Below are 20,281 nucleotides of genomic sequence, written 5' to 3'. Positions count from 1 at the left end.
TTAAAGCCCCAGCTGCTGGAGTCATGTGATGAGAGAATCTCAGCTTTCATTTAAAAAAAGTTTCTAGCATTGATGGCTTCAGAGAGGCTAGAAGACATGATCTTAGAGACTCAAAAAACATATGGCAAATAAAAATAACCCAAAATGTAGTATTTTTTTTTTTTAAAAGAATGATTTGTTGGGCCTGATTCATTAATTTTGAATGCTTGGTGTTGGGAATACTGTGTAAGATAATTGGTTTATCTAAAGGAAATAGCTGTAGGGAACCTAAAGTTGTATGTATTGCTAGTGTAACCAAAGAATACACTTTATTCCATTTTATATTTAATTTGAAATCTAGCCAAACTGAAAGGGGAATAATTAGGATGGGGGTGACTGGTATCTCTCTCCATTTACCCTGTGCGGTACAGTCACAGTATCTTGGACACTTGGCTAGGAAAGCTTTTACTGCAGACCTGCCTTCAATGATTCAAGTCTGATTACATCTAAATGAACTCAAATGCTGCAGATTCGGCTCCAGGCTGCTGACATGAGCTTTCTGGCAAAAGTGTAGTGAGGGTTAATAAGACTCCTATCCAGTTAGATGCATTATTGTCTAGTGCTGTAAGAAATCAAAGGGAATGAAGCATTGTACTAAGCTAGAGACATATGTGTACCAGCACTTCAGAAATCCCTGAGCAGCAATTCTTCCAAATAAGCTACACGGGCAGCTACAGATGGGTATGATACAGATGGGTAGCTCCAGGTATGGGTATGACACAGCCCTGATTGTTCATCTCAGAAGCTGCTAGTCCTCCCTTTGAAGGCCTGAGGGTAGAAGTCGTTCATGAAGAGGTACTCACTCCTCAGTTATTCCATGGTCTCTTGATACTGTGTCCTCCCCAACAGTCCCTTGCAGCGATATTGTAACCAGGCACATGGGAATGCTATGGGTGGGGGACTCGCTAAGTATGGAGAATGCTAATGAGAACTGTTTGAATGGCAGCCAGCCAAGGTAGACATTTTGAGTAGGCAGTTTCCACTTGAGCAATTTCCCCTTGCTGGAGCTCTGAAGTGGAGCATGCAGCTCGAAAGATGAAGAGGGGACATGCAGCTTAAAGCTTACTAGTCAATCAGCAAAAAGGAATGAACAAACAGAAATGGTTGTAGAGTTCAGTCAGGTAATTCCCTGGGGGAGCCACACGGCTCTTTAAAATCGAGCCAGATTTGGAGGTCCCAATGCCATCACTTACAAAGAAAATAAAGACATCTAACAGGTTTTATTTGCAAATTTTAAACTAATATTTCACATTCCTGATGTGTAAACATAGACTTCGCACCGCACAATGCTGGGGTCTGGCCTGACGCTTAAAAAGAACACCTGTGCTGGTGAAATACGGGTCCGGACGGAGTGTGCATTGTAATTGCTGCTGTGTGTAAGCACATGTACCCTGGATAGAATGTCGGTCCTTCTCAAGTGTTTATGAAGCTATCACCCCTCTGGCTTTTCCAAAGGACGATATAAGCTCTAGCACTCCAGAGGTATGAAAAAATGCATAAGAACACAAATCTGACATAACAACACTAACACAACGGTAGAAACAAGTGTAACTAGGGCACACTGCTAGCCGCTCCGGGTGCAAACCTGCCTGAACCCTCTGGGTACGTATTCCTAAATCTATAAAATGAGAGGTTATTGTGGACTTACATTGTGTGTCTGTTGCATCAAATGCCATCAGTCTGGTTGAGGACACAGTAGGCCCAGTTTTTAACAGCCATACGTGTAGAACTGTACGTGTCTGACTTGTGTTCTCATAACACACGCCGGACAGGCACACGTTGGAATCGTGACTCGCGCCAGTGCATCAGGTATTGCAAAAGAGGAAGCTTGTGCATTCAGCTTGGCAGATTGGCCAAGTTCACATTCTGATTAGGAATTTGCGGCTTTCTGATGATCACATGCACTCTATGGCTATTATGTTAAATGAGACTTGAGGGGAGAAATATAACAAAGACATCCAGTGAGGTCTGGGGACAGAGAGAGGACACTTTCTAGTAGAACCTCTATGGTGAGAGGGGTTCACTGGTTGCATGGGACACCAACCTAGTGTCCTCTGGTGGACCCTTCAGGTATCTAACAGGAAGTAGGTTAGGGAGGGATATGAGTCTGACATTTAGAGACTCTTTGGAGTGAGAAACTAAACCCAGTTTTATCCATGATGTTCATGATGTAATAGTTTAATAAAAGCACTTCTCTGGAACCTGAGATTCCCTGCTTCCTCATGGTTACTGCAGGCATTGTGTATAAAGGACATGGCCAACCATAAGTCAGGCTGGTGGATCTTGTCCTTTGACCACAGCCATTTTAAACCCAGAGGAATGTTTTATGTTGTCAAGTGCTCAGCTAGGTTATAAATCAATTGCTTAAATGTAAATTACAGTTAATTACAAAGCAATGAGATTAACTTACTCTTTAGCTATTTAAGTGTAGCAAATGCTTTTACAATATTTGATTAATGGGATACAATAACTGCCTCACTGAGTCTGGGCAAGATGTTATGCATCTTATTACTTTTTCAGATCCACATTTTTAGCACTGTTTGGTTTTTAAACTGCTGCTACAACTGTCTAAATGGTTTCACAATCCTTTTATTTCCAAAAAAATTGCTTGAACATCTATCCGTGCCACCCACAATACAGTGACAAAAAATGAGGAATACAAACAAGGTGTTACCTGACATATAATAGAGCAGGGGTTCTCAGCTTTTCTTTCTGAGGCCTGTGCCCCACCCTCCAACTTGCTATAAAAACTTCATGGCCCACCTGTACCGCAACAACTGTTTTTTCTGCATCTCCAGTAGATTAAAAGTGAGGGCTGGCATTAGGGGAAAGCAAGCCAGGCAATTGCCCCGCAAAGCTAAGTTGCTTGGGCTTTGGCTTCAGCCCCACATGACGGGGCTCGGGCGTTGGCTTTCTTCCCTGGGCCCCAGCAACTCTCATGCCGGCCCTGCTCTGTAGTTTATTTGGGGGGGCCCCTGAAACCTGCTTCTGGCCCCTGACGGGGCCTCGGACCCCTGTGAGAACCACTGTAGTAGTTCTCTGCTAGTATAATAGCAAATGCTGTCTCTCTTCTGTGGGGGTACTACTGCTGGGGAAAATGGTGGAGACCAATATTGCGAATATTGTTTAGGGCACAGTGTAGGTGTGGCAATGGTTCAGGAGGTGTCTCATGGGTCCAGTACAGGGTTTGAATTAAAGGATCGTCTTCACTTCCTTAGCAAAACAGGTGCTGGTGGAGCTGAGTTGCCGATGGAGGAGGCCGCCTGCCTCGGCAAGAGAGTGTTAAACCTTAGTACATGTCACTTCTTTTGGAACCTACGTGGGCTGCTGCCAATCTGCATAGCAACATTGAGTTCAATGTGCAGTTACACCCCGGGCTTGTCTGCATGGCCAGTTCATGCTTGCCAAGCTAGTGTGCTGTAGAGCCACACCTCCAACTGGAGCCTGCAGAATCGGTCCTTACCATACAAATACTACCCCTCTAATTATACACTCCTCTCTACGTCTAGTGCTGCAGAGACAATGCAGCTAGGAGAGCGGAGGCTGAGGAATCCGTTCCTGGCCTGACCCATTCGGGGGAAAAGAGCAGAATGCGATTCAGCAGTGGGAGGCTGATAGCAGCAAGCCGTTGATGTTAACATTGCAGCTCGTGATTATGGAAACATAATAGGATGATGAGCTTGGTCTTATTCTGCTGCTTTGCAAGGCTGGAAAGGGCAAGCTATTAAACACCAGCACTTAGAAAAAAGAATAAAGAGGAAATATTTTGTTACTTCCAATGGACCATATTCCTGGCTCCGACAACACCTCAGTAGCACAAAGCACTGTGGTCAAGCTGCCTTAAAGAGGCATTAGACTGGGACTCAAGTCATTTATTCTACCCTGTACGTACCTCGTCTCCCCATTGGTGAAATGGGGATGATATGATTTGATTTCTCTTCAGGCAGTGATGGTTTCTTACGCAGTTTGTACAGTGTCCAGCACAATGGGGCCTCACTCTCAGTTGGGGGGTCTGGCTTTCTGTCCCACAGATCATGATAACAGTAAGGTGCCTTATCAAAACTGTAAGTGGTTAGACCTTCGTGGAGAATAACATACCATGGAAGTCAGTCAAACGTTATAAAAGCCTGATGCTGGGACACACGTGCCTTGCAGTGTCAATGAAGGGAATAAATAGTGCTTCACATTGCTACTAGACCAATGACCACTTGGCTGTGAATAAAGCCATCAGTGACCTGAGATTTCCCCATTGCTCACAGCAGAACAGGGCATGCTTGAGAAATTAGTGCTCCAATTGAAAAATTAGCTATTAGTTTTTGACGTAAAGTTGGTTACACTGAATGTCTATCGTGGAGGGTTTGCCTTATTGATGATTTGCTGCTGATACAGTGGAGGGCTCAGTCCTGGAACTGAATGTTCTCTCTTTCCTAAGGCCTAGTTTCAAACGAGGCCTATCTAAATTAGGTTCCCAAATTCCACACATAGGCACCAAATAAGAATGTGGGCACCGAAATGAAAAAAGTAAGGCCCCGATTTTCAAGAAGGTCTCATTGTTCTCAATGGGAGGAGCTGGGGGCTGGGCTCTTTTGAAAAATCTGACCCTAACTGATTAAATTTCCCATCTTCTCAAACCGCATCAGGCCTCCGCTCTTTGCTTGGTTCCCAGCAATCCTCAGGTTGGCAATATCTGCTAGATTGGCTGAGATGATATTCCCTGATGTTTAAGGGAGACAGAGCCACGCAAAGAGGGTGCAGATCACTGCTGTACACTGGCTCCAATGCACTATTGGCTCTGCAGTAGTGAACGCATTCAAGACCTCCTCTTTGTGTTTCATTCTGTTGTTTCTTGAAAGGTTCAGAGTTCCATGTACAAGGCAATTGATATTGACAATAACGGGTTCATTATCCTAAGGTAATATACAGATGAAATATACTGCAATCCAGCTGAAAGCAAATAATACAGGGTGTAATTTACAGATGTGGAAACAGCTGGGGAAGGACGCAAACACACGAACCACTGCTGCTGTGGAAACAGCAATGACTAACCAGCTGCTATGGTCTAAGCTCAATGAAGACAATGGGAGGCTTTCCAATGACTTCCAATGATCAAAGCACTTGCAAGGCAGAGGAATAGCTGCCAGCATTGTAGGTGACCATAAAAGCCAAGTTGCAGATGAAGCACTAGAGCAATAGGGAACAGCGTTACAAGGCACTAAAAGAAGAGCTGAGGGAAAGGAAAAGAGAAAGGGGAGGGTTTGGGGACAGGACCAGCTGTGGCAGTAGCAAGACCGCAGCAGGGAGGGAGGAAGTAGGCTTTGGAGCACTGTGCAGTGCATGGATCATGGACTTGGATGCAAGAATTCTACAACATCTAAATCAGGCAAATTTTGAACTATGGGGCTTTATCTCCATCCAGAGGTTCTAGTGACTTCATAAGCCTAATTGTTCCCAACATCCCCAGTACCCCACAATGGAATAGCTGCTCTAAGTCACAGTTGCCTTTTATTTTTATTTTTTTTTTTGCATGAGAGACCTAGTTAAATGTGTTCCATGTTCGGTGGCTTCAGTTTGGCACTTAGTACTTAATATTGGAAAGTTAATGTCCAAGCTGCAAGACATCGAAGTCCTTTTGAGTTCAGATTCTTCAGTAAATCACTAGAAGTCAGCTGTGCACTGTATGCTAATGAAACACATATGCCATGAATTATCACCTTGCGGCTTCTGACAAATTCCTGCGGAGAAAAATGTGTCCTTTAGGAATCCTTTTGCAGCTGTGAAAATGGAAAACCTCTGCCCTCTTAGTCAATGATCCAGAGCCTACTGACGTCAATGGGAGACTTTCAGTTGCCTTCATGGGCTTTGGGTCAGGCTCTCACGTGTCCCTGCTCATAACAAAGCGTGTATTACATGCTTGTCACAGCAGCAGAGCAAATGACTTTTTATTGGATCAACAATAGCTAGGACGTGAAAGGTCCATGGCTTCCACATTTCTAAATTTAGCACCGTGCTTTCAACTGCAAAGTGCTTTTCAAAGACTTATTAATTTGCCAGCACTCTTGTATCATAAGGAAGAAAATAATATATCCTTAAGTTTCACTGGTGCTTATGGGCCTGAACCAAAGCTCTCTGAACTCAATATAAAGAGTCCCTTTAACTTCAATGGTCTTGCCCCTGGCCCTGCACTGACGGATGTGTTCCCTTCCTTTAGGAAAAGAGAAAGTTAAAAAGCAGTGCAACTGCAAGAAAGTTTGCCCTCAAAAGTCCTTGATGCACAGTCAATTTTCAATAGGGCTTTTTTCTCCCCTTGACACTGATATGCTCCTGGTTGAGTCCCTCAAAGCTCTATTGTACATGATTTTGATGAAGAAGATATCTAATTTCCAATCATAAACATGGTTTGGTTTTGTCTGTCTTTTAAGATGGAATATCTGTCAGAAAGCTTGGTGGAAATCTACTGGTGGGCAGAAGCCAAGGAAAGGCTAGAGTCCATGAAAACACTTCCCCGCATTAAGTGACATGGTTCAGGGCATTGCTAAGGAGCTGGTGGTATCTCTGAGCCCATAGCCATCAGTGGAGGTACTGCAGAAGGGAATTGACAGCCTGTCCTGTTCCTGCAGTATAGGGAGGTGACTGACATCCAAGTCAGGCAGTCTTCTAGTGCCCTGCTTAATTAATACGTTCTTCATTCCTTCCCCACTAGTCTTTCCCCATGCTTCCAGGATTGGATTTCAATAGTAGCAGGTGATTCTCTTCACATGCCCTAAAGATGTCTGATGGGATGGGGGCAGTGTCTACTCATGATCTTCTGAAATGATATATGGAAGACAATGGCTATACAAGCGAGGTTGAGGTGCAGGTTTCTGGAGATGCCCTAGAAGGCACCAAAAGGAAGGGGGTTCCTAGGTCTGGTGGAGGAAGAGTGAGTTCATATTACACCTTTCCAAAGCCGTTGACATGCTTAGGCCCTGATTCACAAAGATACCTAGGCATGCTTACGTTTAAGCATGTGAGTTGCCCCACTGAAATTTAAAAAGTTAGGGATGTACTTTAAGTAATTTGCTAACTGGGGCCTCAGTGAAAAGGTATTGGTCAAATTCTGGATGCTTGCAACACTTCCATTAAAGATCCTGCACAAAAGTATCAGAGGACAGAATTTGGCCCCAAAGGTATAGGAAGTGGTGATGGCATACTCTCAGGGCCATGAATTCCCGTGCTACATGGTATGGCATCACTGATGCTAACCTGCAGTCTTCTTTAACTCAGTGATGTTTTTATACTGCATTTAATAATCACAAGAGGTACATTATAACTGTCTAGACCTAGCTATAGTTCCAAGACCTGGTTTGGGGTTTTCAGGCTAATTGTGAGACTGCATAACTCTGAAGGGAAGGTTCATGTTTTAACATTGCTGAGTCCAACCTAGCAGGATGATTTGCAAGCTTAGAAACTAAATTCTGGGTTTGCAAAATGAATCTACAGAGGAGCAAAGCATGAGCAAGAAGCAAATCATGAAAAGCTTGGAGGTTTGATTCCGATGCATAAATCTGAAGTATCCAAATCTGTTGGGTTTGCAAATTTGGGCTAGCTATCTCATGAGAGCAGGCTTCTCTGGTACATATCTGGCAGGTCCTGTTTCAGTCAGGGTGGAAGGGAAGTAACCTGAGTAGAACTTTTCCTTAATCAAGAATTACTGTAAATATTTAAATTAACTTTCCAAGTTCATTTCAGTCTGTTAGAGGAGATTTACAATGAGGAATCAGAAACTTAATTCTCCAAAATCCTGAGCCAAAGCTCACTGAAGTAGATTGAAATATGACCATTGACTTCAACGGGCTTTGGATAATATTGCAATTCCCTTGTCTTTTGAGTCAATGAATCTCAGTGTTTCTGGCCAATGAGTATGTCTGTTCTTGTGAAAAATACACTTTAGGAGGCAGCTGCGGCATTCTTGAGGTGTGCTTTGATTTCTTTCTTGGCTGCTAAGAAGGATTATTTGAATGCCTCCCAAGATAAATTAATTAGAAGGGCTGCTGAACTGGATTCTAGTGATGGCAAAGGGAAACTGATGACTGTCAAATCAACATTATAATAAGCTTGTCACGTCTTATGTTACTTTCTTATTGAAACACCATTTATATGAATGGGGGAAAGAAAGGCCAGGTGTCTACATGTCTGTTGGGAAGACTATTCTGTGTTTATACTTTGTCGGCTGTACTGGTCACTAGCTCCTGGTCTATACTGGGGGGGGAGGGGAGATCGATCTAAGATACGTAACTTCAGCTATGAGAATAGCATAACGGAAGTCGACGTATTTTAGATCGAATTAAAATTACTTACTTCGCGTCCTCGCAGCGCTGGATTGACGGCAGAGTGTTACTGCAAAGGCACTGAGGATATATATGCACAGCTGTGGCAATGAGTGACCCATTCTGGGTTGACAGGGCTTGTGGGGCTTGTGTTACCCTGTGCGAAAAAACAGCTGTGTAGCTTGGGTTGGGCGTGGGCTTCAGAGTGTGAGCTCCAGCTCAAGCCACAACTTCAAAGCATTGTCTACACAGCTGTGTTTAGAGCGGTAGCGCAAGCCCCATCTATTGACCTGGGCTGATGCATGGGCTATGTAGACCTCCCCTACGAAGCTTAAGAGTACTCAAACTTCCCAGCTAGAGAACATTTTAATATAACATAATTTCTTACTTAGGAGTGCAGCTCTTCTCCCAATTTAAAAACAACCACAGAGAAACAGTGTGATTCTGAGTGATTACATGGGGAAACAAGAAGAGTGAGGATTGGGTGCAGTTAAAGCCACAAAATGAAAGACAAAGTTTGTGGAATATACTGTCCTGTTTTCTCCTACACATTCAGGGCCAGACTTTTTAAAAAGAGCCCAGCATGTAGCCGCTGCCTTTTAGACACGCAAATAGGGGCCTAGATTTTCAGTGGAGGCACCTCAATGCATCCTAATTACTAGAGCTGTGCAGAGGACGGAAGCTTTGTTTCATGAAGGATTTTGATTTTTGAAATTTGTCTTTATTCCAAACTGGAACAAAACCTCCAAATTTTGAAGTCCTCCCAAGGAAAATTCCATTTGGGGTTGACTTCCACTTTTTGTTGTCCTGTATTATATTTGAATATACAATTAAAATAGTCAAAACAAGAGGTAATTTCAAAACAAAAAATCAAACTGTTTTATTTTGAAAAATGTCAAAATCAGATGTTTCAATGCCATTGGCAACGTTTTCCTGGTTCTCTTCCAAAACCGAAGTCCAGAAAAATCATCTCTGTTTCACAAAGCATTTCAGTTTTGACAGAATTGCATATTTCAATAGAATATGGTTTCATTTAAATTTTTCTGGCCAGCTGTACTGTGGTTAACCTCTGATTTAGATCTACTCTATTCTATTCAGGTTTTTATACCATCATATCACTAGTTTTGCTGCAGCAACACACTATCCAGGGTGAAGACTTTGTATGTGTTAGTTATGCTGTGATTCAAAAATGAACAAACATAGTCAACACATCTCCTGTAACAAAGAAGGACCCCCAGAGACATTAATTGGTGCCCACAAGCTTCAGGGATTCAGATGAGCAGTTGCGGGGATTTAGTATGATCTAAGTGAACTATGAAACATTTTCCTCACAATTTTCTCACACCTGTAAACAAGCACCTTTGCTGTTAAGTGTACAGCAGTCTCCTTGTCTCACTGAGGAAATTATATGATCTCTGTAAATCTCTTGTCAGTATTTCATGCAAATTGCATATTGATTTTATGTAGATCCTTTAAGTAGCATTAAGGTTTGCAGCCTATCTTATCATGATCAAACAACAGTCTGAATGCCCTCAATGAGATGATTTCCCTCCCCCAGCAGACAGTGATAACAGTCTACACTGGAAAAGGATTATGGATTCACAGATGCAAGAACACACAGGAATAACAAAGATAGGAAGTATGGGCTATATTTGTTTGTAGCAGAGTATAATTCTTGTAAATGACTGTGCCTTTCTTTAATGTTGGTGGGACTTCTCACCAGCCAGGAATGTTCCTCTAGTACTGTATTCTTGTCATATTTGCTATTTCACTAGACTACTTAGATGCGAACAACCTATTTTTCATTTCACTGTAAAAGTTGCCAGAAAGGAAAGTGATTTAAACAATGGAAATAGAGTGCATTTGACTCCTATGTCAGATCCTTAGGAGATGCTGTTCTGCAGTTCCTAGTATGGTTTTTAAGTCTGTGATTAGATTGCCCTGTATCAGCTTTCAGCACAATGCTGGTGACCAAAAGCACCTAGTGCCGCCTGTTTTAAGGAGGTGTCGAATGTGCTCCTTCCATGTGTTGTCATCTGTCTGATGCAGAAGACCTTATGTTTTTCAAATGGGGAACCCCAAAATGGAGGCTGGCAGAATTAATAGACACTCAAAAATTTTGGGTTAAGTGATTATCCAAGGTCAAGACACTGGCTAAGATCCTGATCCTGCAATCAATTACGCACATGAATACTAGTTCACTCTGCCTTATTTACTAACCTCAATCTCACCAACATACCGATATAGTCCCTTACTTCTACTCCCACTGGTATTAAGATATTTCAAGTCATAATTAAGACAGACTTCTAATTATTTGTTGCACTTCATTTCATACCCTAGAGCTGAGTGAGTAATTGATTTATTTGGTTCAGTGGCTGAACTGAAAAAAATCAGGGGAAAAAATCATTTTGGATTGAACAAAACATTTAGTTTGACCTAAAACTAAATATTTAGTGTTGTTTTCAGGTGGTTATTTTCTCTCCTTTTTAATTTTTTTTAATTACATGTAGCTAAAATTTCAAAATGAAATATTATTTCAATATGAAAAGTTGAAAGGCTTCATTCTGAAAATGTCAAAATGTTTCCTCTTTTTTGCATTTTTTCCCTCATTTTTTTTCTGGCTGAAACTATTTGCAGAATTTGACCAAAATTTTCAAATATTTTTTGTTGACCTAAAACTGCATTTTTCAACAAATAAACGAATAAATATTTAACAATTCATCCCAAAAATGTCGCCCAACGCTAGTTGTACCAATGGTCATTTCCTTGTGCAACTTCGTCGATGTTTTCACTAAGTGAAGCACTACTGGAATTCCTGCACAGCTTAACAAAGTACCTCCACACATCCCCTGAAGAACCTTACCGATCAACGCACAAAACGACACACATCTCGATCCGTTAAACATCACTATGACAACATAGATCTTTATGGAAAGGCAGTTACGTTATTTATTTATGTTTACATCTAACTTCATGGGGGCATGGATGTTGTTTGTCACCATTGACTTTGGATGTTAGTTTTTTAATGTCCTTCTCAGAGCAGACAGTCTCTTTAATTTTTCAATATTTGCTGTCTACTTGCTTGATAGCTCAGAGGGGATTTAGTTTCTGTGCCAGACCTGCCAGCTTCCAGCACAGAAATGATAGTTGTCATCCACCACCTTGAAAAGGTTGGTTTTCTTTCAACATTTCAAAAGCACAGTTCTCCGGGGGCACTGTCAATTGAGGAGGAGAAGAAAGTGTTTGTGAATCCAGAAATAAATATTAACTCATTCATTACCTGTTTTGAAATGATTATTTCAACCACAAAAAGGAAAAGGCTTGTTCTCTAAGGGACGTTTTTACTGGGTACTTTTATGATTTGAGGAAGCTATGTTGTTACTCTGCAAGAGTGGAATTGGGCCAGGTGGACCAAATCAGCTAATTAGTCTGATTAGGGAAGCTTTAGGGTGGAGGCAGCTAATTAGAGAGAGGCTCACCTGTGCAGGAAAAGGCAGGGCCTATAAAGTCAGGTAGCAGGCTACAGACAGGGCTGCTGGGAAAGGCTGCAGGAAGGCAGGCAGTAGTCACTCCCGGGGCAGAGGGTTCCTGGAGATGGTACACCCAGAGAGAGAAGGGAAGCCAGAGAGTAGGAAGCAGTCCAGGGAAGAAGTAGTGAGGGTGGAGAGAGGAGCCCAGAACTGCTGAGTGAGGGTCCCTGGACTAGAATTTGGAGAAGAGTGTGGGCCTGCGTTCCCTTCCCAGCCACTGAGGGAGTGGCACCGGGCAGTGAGAGGGAAAACTGCCTAGGACTGCTAGAGAGAAGGGACTTTGCTACTCCAAAAGGGGGAACTCTGAGTGACCTAGCTAGAGGGCTAAGTCCTGAAGAGGATGCTGTGGTTCTTGGGGCTGAAGCCCAGAGGGAGAGACAGTGTGCAAAACTGTGGATGGGGGCATCAGCCTTGAGAGTTAATCCCCAGGAGGAGGTGCCAGACCAGCAGTGAGTGGTGCACCCTGTGACTAACACTCATAAATGAAAAAATGAGGGAGTGCAGGCTTAGACAGCTTTGGTCATATGAAGTGCAGACCTGACAGCTTCATGGATGAGAGGGTCTAACAGATCGAGACTGAAGGAAAAAGACAAAGAGGCCAGCCCAAGAAGTGGCGCGCTGTCATTAAGGAAGTCATGTTAGCATGTGGTGTGATAGAGGATATGGCATTGAATAGAGCGCTCTGGAGGGAGAGAACTTGTAGAACAGACCCTATCTGATTGGATTAACACCAGGAAGAAGAGTTATTCTGAGGTAAATGCAGGGAATGATACCCAGGAAACTGCCCTGTTGGCTTTCACATAACAGTAGGGAGTCTTCTTCCATAAGGATATTCTTGTAATGAGTATCAAGTGGCAATGCCTGTAGGCTTCGTCCTGCAAACGCTATTGAGAATACTGCTTACTACCCAGAATAACCCTGTTGATTTGAGTTGGACCATTCAGGGCAGTAAGCCCTAAACTCAAGTCAGCTTTCAGCCTGTGCAGGATAGGGCCTTCTGTTTGCAACACCTCACTGTTTTCTTCCTTTAGCATTCTGTGCCAAGTTTTGCATCTTGGCAGAGACAGTACCTAGAATCTGTAATTTACCTGACACTATAGAAAATCCTAAGCCACTCTCCACATTAAGGAAATTCACGCTGCTCTAACTACACGGAGGGGACAACAGGGCGGGCGGGTGGGCGGGGGGGGGCAGCTTAGCTTTGGTCTAGCAGGAGATGCCCAGGGCTGGAATAGCCAGGTCCAAGGGGCATTGGTGGAGATGAATTGGGAAACTTGCAGGATGCTAATTTGCACTGGAGATGTTGGGAAGTTCAGGCTGAAGCTGTTGTGGATTCAAGAAAATACTCGTTTTACAGCTTCACAATAGATTCTGACCAATTTAAGATTTCTAAGAAACTGATTTTAGAATATACTTTATTTCAGGCAGTCCTGGAATTTATGCTGCCTACTGGCTTCCCAGTGAATAATAAACTGCCGATCATCAATTTGCTGAAGAGAACTCATTAGTAAAGCAGCACATATGCTAATGACTTACCTTTTGACTAAGGGACATACCAAGATTAATGTGGCTTATTACAATGATTGTCCAAGACCAAAAGTAGAACTTATCAGACTCTTTGCTAAAAATATTTCTAATGATAAAAAAACTAAGCCATTTAGGATGATTAGCCAGAAATTATCGGCACACAATTGTCCTTGATAGCTATTCTTTAATCACCATCAGATACGTTTGTCAGTATTATATTTTGTTCATGTTAATTAAGACAAATTGGTCTTAATGTAGAAATAGGTCTGAACCAAAACGGAAGCAGCTAACATATCTGAACTTCCGGGACAGTTCAAATTCGGATCTAGCACCTTTACAGATGGTGGCCTGTGGTGCAACAGCGGAGGGTTTTAGTGGATATGGGAAGATGGTGATAGAGCTAAGTAGGTGAGTGGGTGGGGAACATAGGAGAAGTCCACTGCAGATGTCAGAATAAGGCAAGCATTGGGAAGAAGCCCCATTCTATTAAAAATCTATTTGCAGGATTTAGGCTTCAATCCTGCAAACATTTACACACATGCTTAACTTTACTGCCATGAGTAACTCCCATTGGGACTACTCATGGCAGTAAAGTTAATCCCCTGTGTGTTTGCAAGATCAGGGCCTTAATTATTTAGATCTAAGCCAGAGACACAACCTTCGATCCAAATGTGCTTTTTTCCCACGTGATAAATCAAAATCCAGGATTCTAACATTCTTGAACATTGTGGTGTTTGAAACCTAGATTGGAATTTTGATGTTTGGGCTATTCTCGAATATACTTCCTTAAAGGCCTACGCTTCTTAGGTCTACTACAGATGTTTCAGTGGTACTGAGATACCAGCAATACCAACAGAGTGAACAGTATATGGTAACCCCAAAACATAAATAGGAATGGGATAGATCAAAGCAGCCAAACCACATTTTGGATTTTCTCCCTTGAAAAGCAAAGCCGGCAATTTGGAGTTGGTACAAAGGGGCAAGAATTTAATGCCAAATGCTTTGGAAATTAAAAAAAATAAGATGTATACAGTACAAGGAACCAAAAGCCTGATGCTCTAGTTGCTGTCATCTCTACAGTGAGACAAGAAACCCATGTATGATGTATTGGTCCCGATTCTCCGGATCATTAGTAGTTGTTGGATGAACTATGGAGCTACCGCACCTCCCCTCCCCCACACACACTTTTAGAAAATAAAGTGGAAGGTTCTATTTCTAAAGTTTTCCTCATCCTCCCAAAGAGAATTTGGAAATTGGGGGTAGCCGTGGTTTTGGTTGATTTCTATCCATACTTTGCCCTAATTCCTATCAATGAAAGTGTCCCTACTCACTAGAGTTAGAGTGGACACTGCAAAGAGAAGATAGAATGGATTTGCCATAACCAGCTAATGCAGAGGATGGTGATAACACAAAGGGTCTCCAGTTGATGAAACAAGCCCCAAAAAACTATTAATCCAAGAGGCAATTGTCTCGCTTTCCATCTAAATAGCTGCCTCATCAACAAATCTGCTAGCTTCTTACAATAATATCAGGAACACAAAATAAAATTATTCAATGTTAAGCCATGTTCCAGTCTTCATGGTGGTCCTGTCTACTGAGCAGGCAATAGAGAAAAGGAACAATATGCAAATTCACCTTTTGATGTGCCCAAACAAAACCCACAGATCTGAACATCCCAAACTTTGGCAGCGGTTCGAAATCCAAATCTGGATCCAGATCTGAATTCCTTGGCTAGCCCATATTAAAGCCCCAAACCCAAAGTCCCTGAGTGTTGCGTGAGAGAGGGAGTTCAATATCTGGATCTGAAATTCTGTGGTTTCTGACCAAGCTGTAGTTTAAACACAGTCTCAGTTAAGCTGACTTCTAACCTATGTTAGCCAGCAGGTACGGAAGGGAGGAAACTGTCAGCCTACTCTAGAATATGATCTGTAGCATGCTGCTAACATAATTGGGATGTGCTAGGTAACAACACGATCTATCAACATGGTTCTAACTAGAGCTGTGCAAAGAATTCATTGAATGAAGTTAGCTTCTTTTTGTTTGCAAATTGTCCATAAGCACGTCACAATTTTCTTAAATGTATTTATTTTAAATTATTCACCTAGTAATTTCTATGAATATTTCTTGGTCTGTAGATTACTCACAAGTATAGCGGGTCAGGAATTTTTCAACTAAGTGTTTTTTCCCATCAGAAAATGAATGATTTCTGGAAACAAAGGGTCCATTTTAATGAATTTCTCAACTGAAAAATAATGTTGAGAAGTTTCAAAATGTCCCACTTTGATACATTCAGAATGAGAAATTCTAATTCAAAATGAGTTGACATTTTAAAAATGTTAAGCCAATTATAAGAAAAACAATAAAAATGTTGAAATCAAAATGATATGTTTCAAAAATATCAAGATAAAATTTTTGATTGACTCAAACCAAAAATTCAGATTTTTGGTCCACATAAATGTTTTTGATTTTTGATCCCAATTCAGGATGGGAAAACTTTTCAGTATCTTGTGGGGAGGGTTCTATTGACAAGGACTTTGTTGTGAGTATTCAACAGGTTTAAAACAAACAAAAGAAAGTACTGCTTCACACAATGCACAGTCAACCTGTGGAACTCGTTGCCAGGAGAAGTTGTGAAGGCCAAAACTATAACTGGGTTAAAAAAAGACTTAGATAGTTCATGGATGATAGGTTCATAGATGATGATTAGCCAAGATGGTCAGGGATGCAACCCCATGCTCTGGTGTCTCTAAGCCTAGGTCTGCCAGATGGTAAGACTGGATGATGGGATGACTCACTTGATAATTGCCCTGTTATTTCATTCCCTCTGAAGTATATAGCATTGGCCACTGTTGGAAGACAGGATATAGGGTTAGATGGACCATTGGTCTGACCCAGCATGGCTGTTCTTACGTTCAGTATCTCAAATGAGTGTTGTGGTGGGTAGTTTGGGTAGGGCACAGGTCATGTGATTGTTTCTCTCAGATTTCCAGTGAAAATGCTCACAATTATTAATCTGAAATTCACTATGTTCCATAACGTTTGCTGTTTCCGCTATCAGGAAATTCACTTGCTGGAATACTCACAAGGAGAGAACACAAAAGGTGGAAACAATTTTAATTGTTATGAAAAGTGTGTGCTCCCAGAGTGTGGGATTTTCCAAAACGCCCACCTTAGCCCCACTCTGCTCCCATGGAAGTCAGTGGGAGTTTACCATTGGCTTCCATAGGAGCAGATTTAGGCTAAAGCTGAGTGAGTGCTTCTGAAAATCCCGCCCGGAATGTCTCTAACTGAGCACTCAATCTAAGGTGGTGTGACCCTATTCAGATTGGCTCAGTTTCTGGCTAGCTTAGTGGAGATGGAACAGAACCAAAACCCAGATCAATCCCAAACATCCCCGAATTTAAGGGTTTTAGAAATTCAGATCTGAATATTGCAAACTGCTTCTACCTTTATGATAGCCTAAATCAAAACCCTGGTCCAAAGAACCCCAAACACTGACCAGTTTGCAATCTGGATTTGAATCTAGCAGTTTAAACTTCTCTCTGTTCAGCTTTTTTCCTGGATCTCAGTCAGGAGATAGTTGACTGTAATGTGACTGTTTAGACTCCATAAATTATGTAATACTTAATGTAAACTGGGAAGAAGCAAAGACCGAGTTAACCAAAGTTGCCATTCTTTACCTTGGGGTCATGTATTCCAGAAAGCTCCTCATAGATTTTCTCTCCTACCATGACAGCAGCCAGGTTTGCTGTGTATGTTGACAGACAAAACAAACAAAAAATGGCCCAGAGATTCATTAAAAACCGTCCAGTCCAGCATTTGGGGGGTTTGATGGCAGCTGTTCTGCCAAACAAGATTGCGTAACAGACATTCAGGGCAGAGGAGAAGGAGAAAACTTTATTCCTGTTTCTTCCCTTGGGGGTCATCCCAAAGGGGCTTTTCCACTCATACAGTGTGAGAAATATTGCTGTGATATGGAGGGCAACAAATATTCCCAGCCACATGGTCCAATGGAGGGGCCACATAAAGGCTCCAATAGGAGCGGCTGTATCTCTGGTCCTCACTAAGATGCCCAAGCTGGTTGAAAAGAAAGGGCTGGTGAAATCGATCACTTGGCTACGGGCTGTATTGATACTGAATGATGTCACTGCCATGTGGGCTGTCCCAGCCAGAAGGTCACCCACAAGACCTGTCCAGTGGCCATTTTTCCAAGCGCCGTACTTCCCATCGCCAACAATGTACAAGTCAAAATCAAAGTTCATATCCTCGGCCAACTTTTCCAGCAGATCGATGCAGTAGCCGTAGCAGCACTTTTTGAACTCAATGGGCACGGTGTCGTTGCCCCCATGAAGGGTTTCAAAGAGGCTATCCAACATGGCTGAATCGTTGGTCAGAGGATCCAAGCACAGTTGTCCTGCTGGGCACAGCCCTTCATCATCCACTTTTCTCGTGAAGACAAAAGGGTGTTCTATCAGTGTTACCACTCTCAGGTGCAGCCGTGGAGGGTGCAGGATGTGGTTTTTGTGCCTCTGGGCCTGCTCTGGCCATATCCCACGATCAATGATGATCTTTCCTTCTTGCCAACTCCCCAGTCGAGTCCACATTGGGTTCCCAACAGGATCATGCTGCAGATTCCAAATGAAGAAGTTGTTGTCTGAGCTGATGATGGACGAGCCTTTCACTTTAATGTGGCCACTGAGACCATTAAAGGTCGTGTTGGCTAAAAACCTGTTGGGAGAAGAAATGTAAGAAAACAAAGCTTGAGAGGAACAATGAGCGTGTATTGAAAGCATTGTACTGGGACTCAAGTGATCTGGCTGTTTCCTGTTTCTGGCTGAATGACCTTGGGCAAATCATGTAATCCCCTAGAGCCTCACTTCCACCATCTGTAAAATGGGGATAAGGATGCTTCCTTTCTCCCAGCCTTTGTCTATTTAGATTGTAAATTCTTCAGAAAGGGTCTGTCTCTTACTAGCTGGGCAGTTATGAATCCTTCTGGTTGAGAGACTGCTAGCTGAGTACTTCACCACCTACTCTGCTTAGCCTTATTAGAAATTTAATATCCATATAATGCAAAATAATAATTATGCTAGTGCCATATTAAATTTGAGAAATCAAAGAAGCAAAATTCAAAAAAAGATCAAAAGTTACAGGGCCAAATCCTCAGCGTGTGCAAATCAACATTGCTCAGGGATCTGGCCGAGAATTTCTACTGCAACACGATTTGAGGCATTGTGTACACCCTGCGTATTTTAGGGTATAGCTTAACTAACTTAAACAATAGTGCATTAAGCTTTATATTCAATATGAAGAATGAGAATAAAAAGTATTACAGGGCAAATGCACTTGTTGGGTTTTCTGGTTTACACGGGCAGAATCTAGACTGAGTCATTGGTGGTGTAAACAGCACCCCACTCCACCCACAGGAGTGAATCAGTCCAACCTCTGAGGTAGCTAAATTGTTTTATTTAGGACCTACATAGGTTATCAGACCCTATGAATAAACACATGTGTTATCCCACCATTCTGTCATATATACCTATTTCATAGAACTGGAAGGGACCCTGAAAGGTCATTGAGTCCAACCCCCTGCCTTCACTAGCAGGACCAAGTACTGATTTTACCCCAGTTCCCTAAGTGGCCCCCTCAAGGATTGAACTCACAACCCTGTCTTTAGCAGGCCAATGCTCAAACCACTGAGTTATCCCTCCCCCCTGTTTTATGAACTTTTAGTTCCCTGCTACTGCAGGGGCCTGGGGCATTGGCACACCTTAGTCCCTCCTGTTCTCCTCCTGTGGCACAATAGCATAGTCTCCGGAGGGCTGTAATTCTTTGGCCTAATTCTGATGGCTGGATTTCGTGTGCAGCTGGTGGCCTGTGATATTCAGGAAGTCAGTTGGCCCCTTCTGTCCTTAAACTCTCTGACTCCATGGTTTGAGAGATTTCATGACATTTAAATGTTTGATTTCACAACCTTATCAAGTGAATGCATTTTCCTGCCACTGAGTTCTATGTTAGATACTTTTGTTGGTGGTGGTGGTGGTACGTTGATCCAAACATCCAAAGGGAGCCGGGCGAAAATCACATTTTAACAACTTATGGTCTTATACTGTGGCTTCTACGGCCATTCATCATTGCATGTTCTGTATGCAGCATTAATGAAGTTCAAAGTCAAGGGTCTTCATGGACATGGAAAAACTGCCTTAGTCAGAAACCTTAAGGAGAAGCTAGAGCAGTTAGGCTGGTATCGGGCTCAATCTAGCAAGGCCTCTTGTGAGGTACAGAGCAAAGTCCGTAGGAGTTAAGTGTTCAACATCTTGCAAGCACCTTGCTGCATCTGGCTTATAAAAAGCTGTTCTATTGAAATGGGTCCCTATCAAGAACATTTCTGTACAGGCTGCCGGCAGGCCTGTGCAGAGAGTGGGTAGTTTACCCAGGAGTGTGGACATGAAGAGTCAGATCATTGGATGGGGTAAATCAACATTCAAATGTCAATTTACACTAGCCGAGGATCTGGCCCTAAGCTTAGGCTGTGTGAACTGTACGAAGGTTTGGTTAGTGTCTGTAATGCTGGCAGACCAACTGCCAGCTCATGCCCAGGTTCCTACGCATCAGCTGAACGCTGAATTAGTCTGGCTTCCTGGTGTATTAGTATTATTAACATAGATGTTAAGATGAAAAGAATGTGTTTAGAGTTGATGAAATACTTGTAGGATGCTGCATGTATAATTTCACTTATCACATCTTTACCCCGTGCTATAGGGTGATATGAACTGTTTGCATTGGAATCCTCTGTAACCGTGTAACGTTACCAAAGAGGAAAGATGAGTTAATATATGTAAAATGCGGGCTTCCGACAGAAGGTGTTAGGTCCTGCTC

At 42.5% G+C, this 20,281-nt stretch overlaps 1 protein-coding gene across 2 annotated transcripts in view; it reads right to left on the bottom strand.

The window, feature by feature from the left end:
* GRIN3A (glutamate ionotropic receptor NMDA type subunit 3A) overlaps nt 1–20,281 on the bottom strand; it is a 96,702-nt gene that overhangs the window by 41,131 nt on the left and 35,290 nt on the right. Inside the window, exon 3 of one of the 2 annotated variants that reach the window (XM_054032317.1) lies at nt 17,083–18,130. The exons of the other annotated variant lie outside the window; for it this stretch is intronic. Coding sequence (XP_053888292.1) covers nt 17,083–18,130 — 1,048 coding nt within the window. The remainder of the gene's footprint in view (nt 1–17,082; nt 18,131–20,281) is intronic. 2 annotated transcript variants of the gene reach the window in all.

This window comes from Malaclemys terrapin, chromosome 6, assembly GCF_027887155.1.
Source record: "Malaclemys terrapin pileata isolate rMalTer1 chromosome 6, rMalTer1.hap1, whole genome shotgun sequence".
NCBI lineage: Eukaryota > Metazoa > Chordata > Testudines > Emydidae > Malaclemys > Malaclemys terrapin.
Note: the sequence above shows the minus strand (reverse complement) of the source record. Positions and strands in the feature narration are given on the sequence as shown.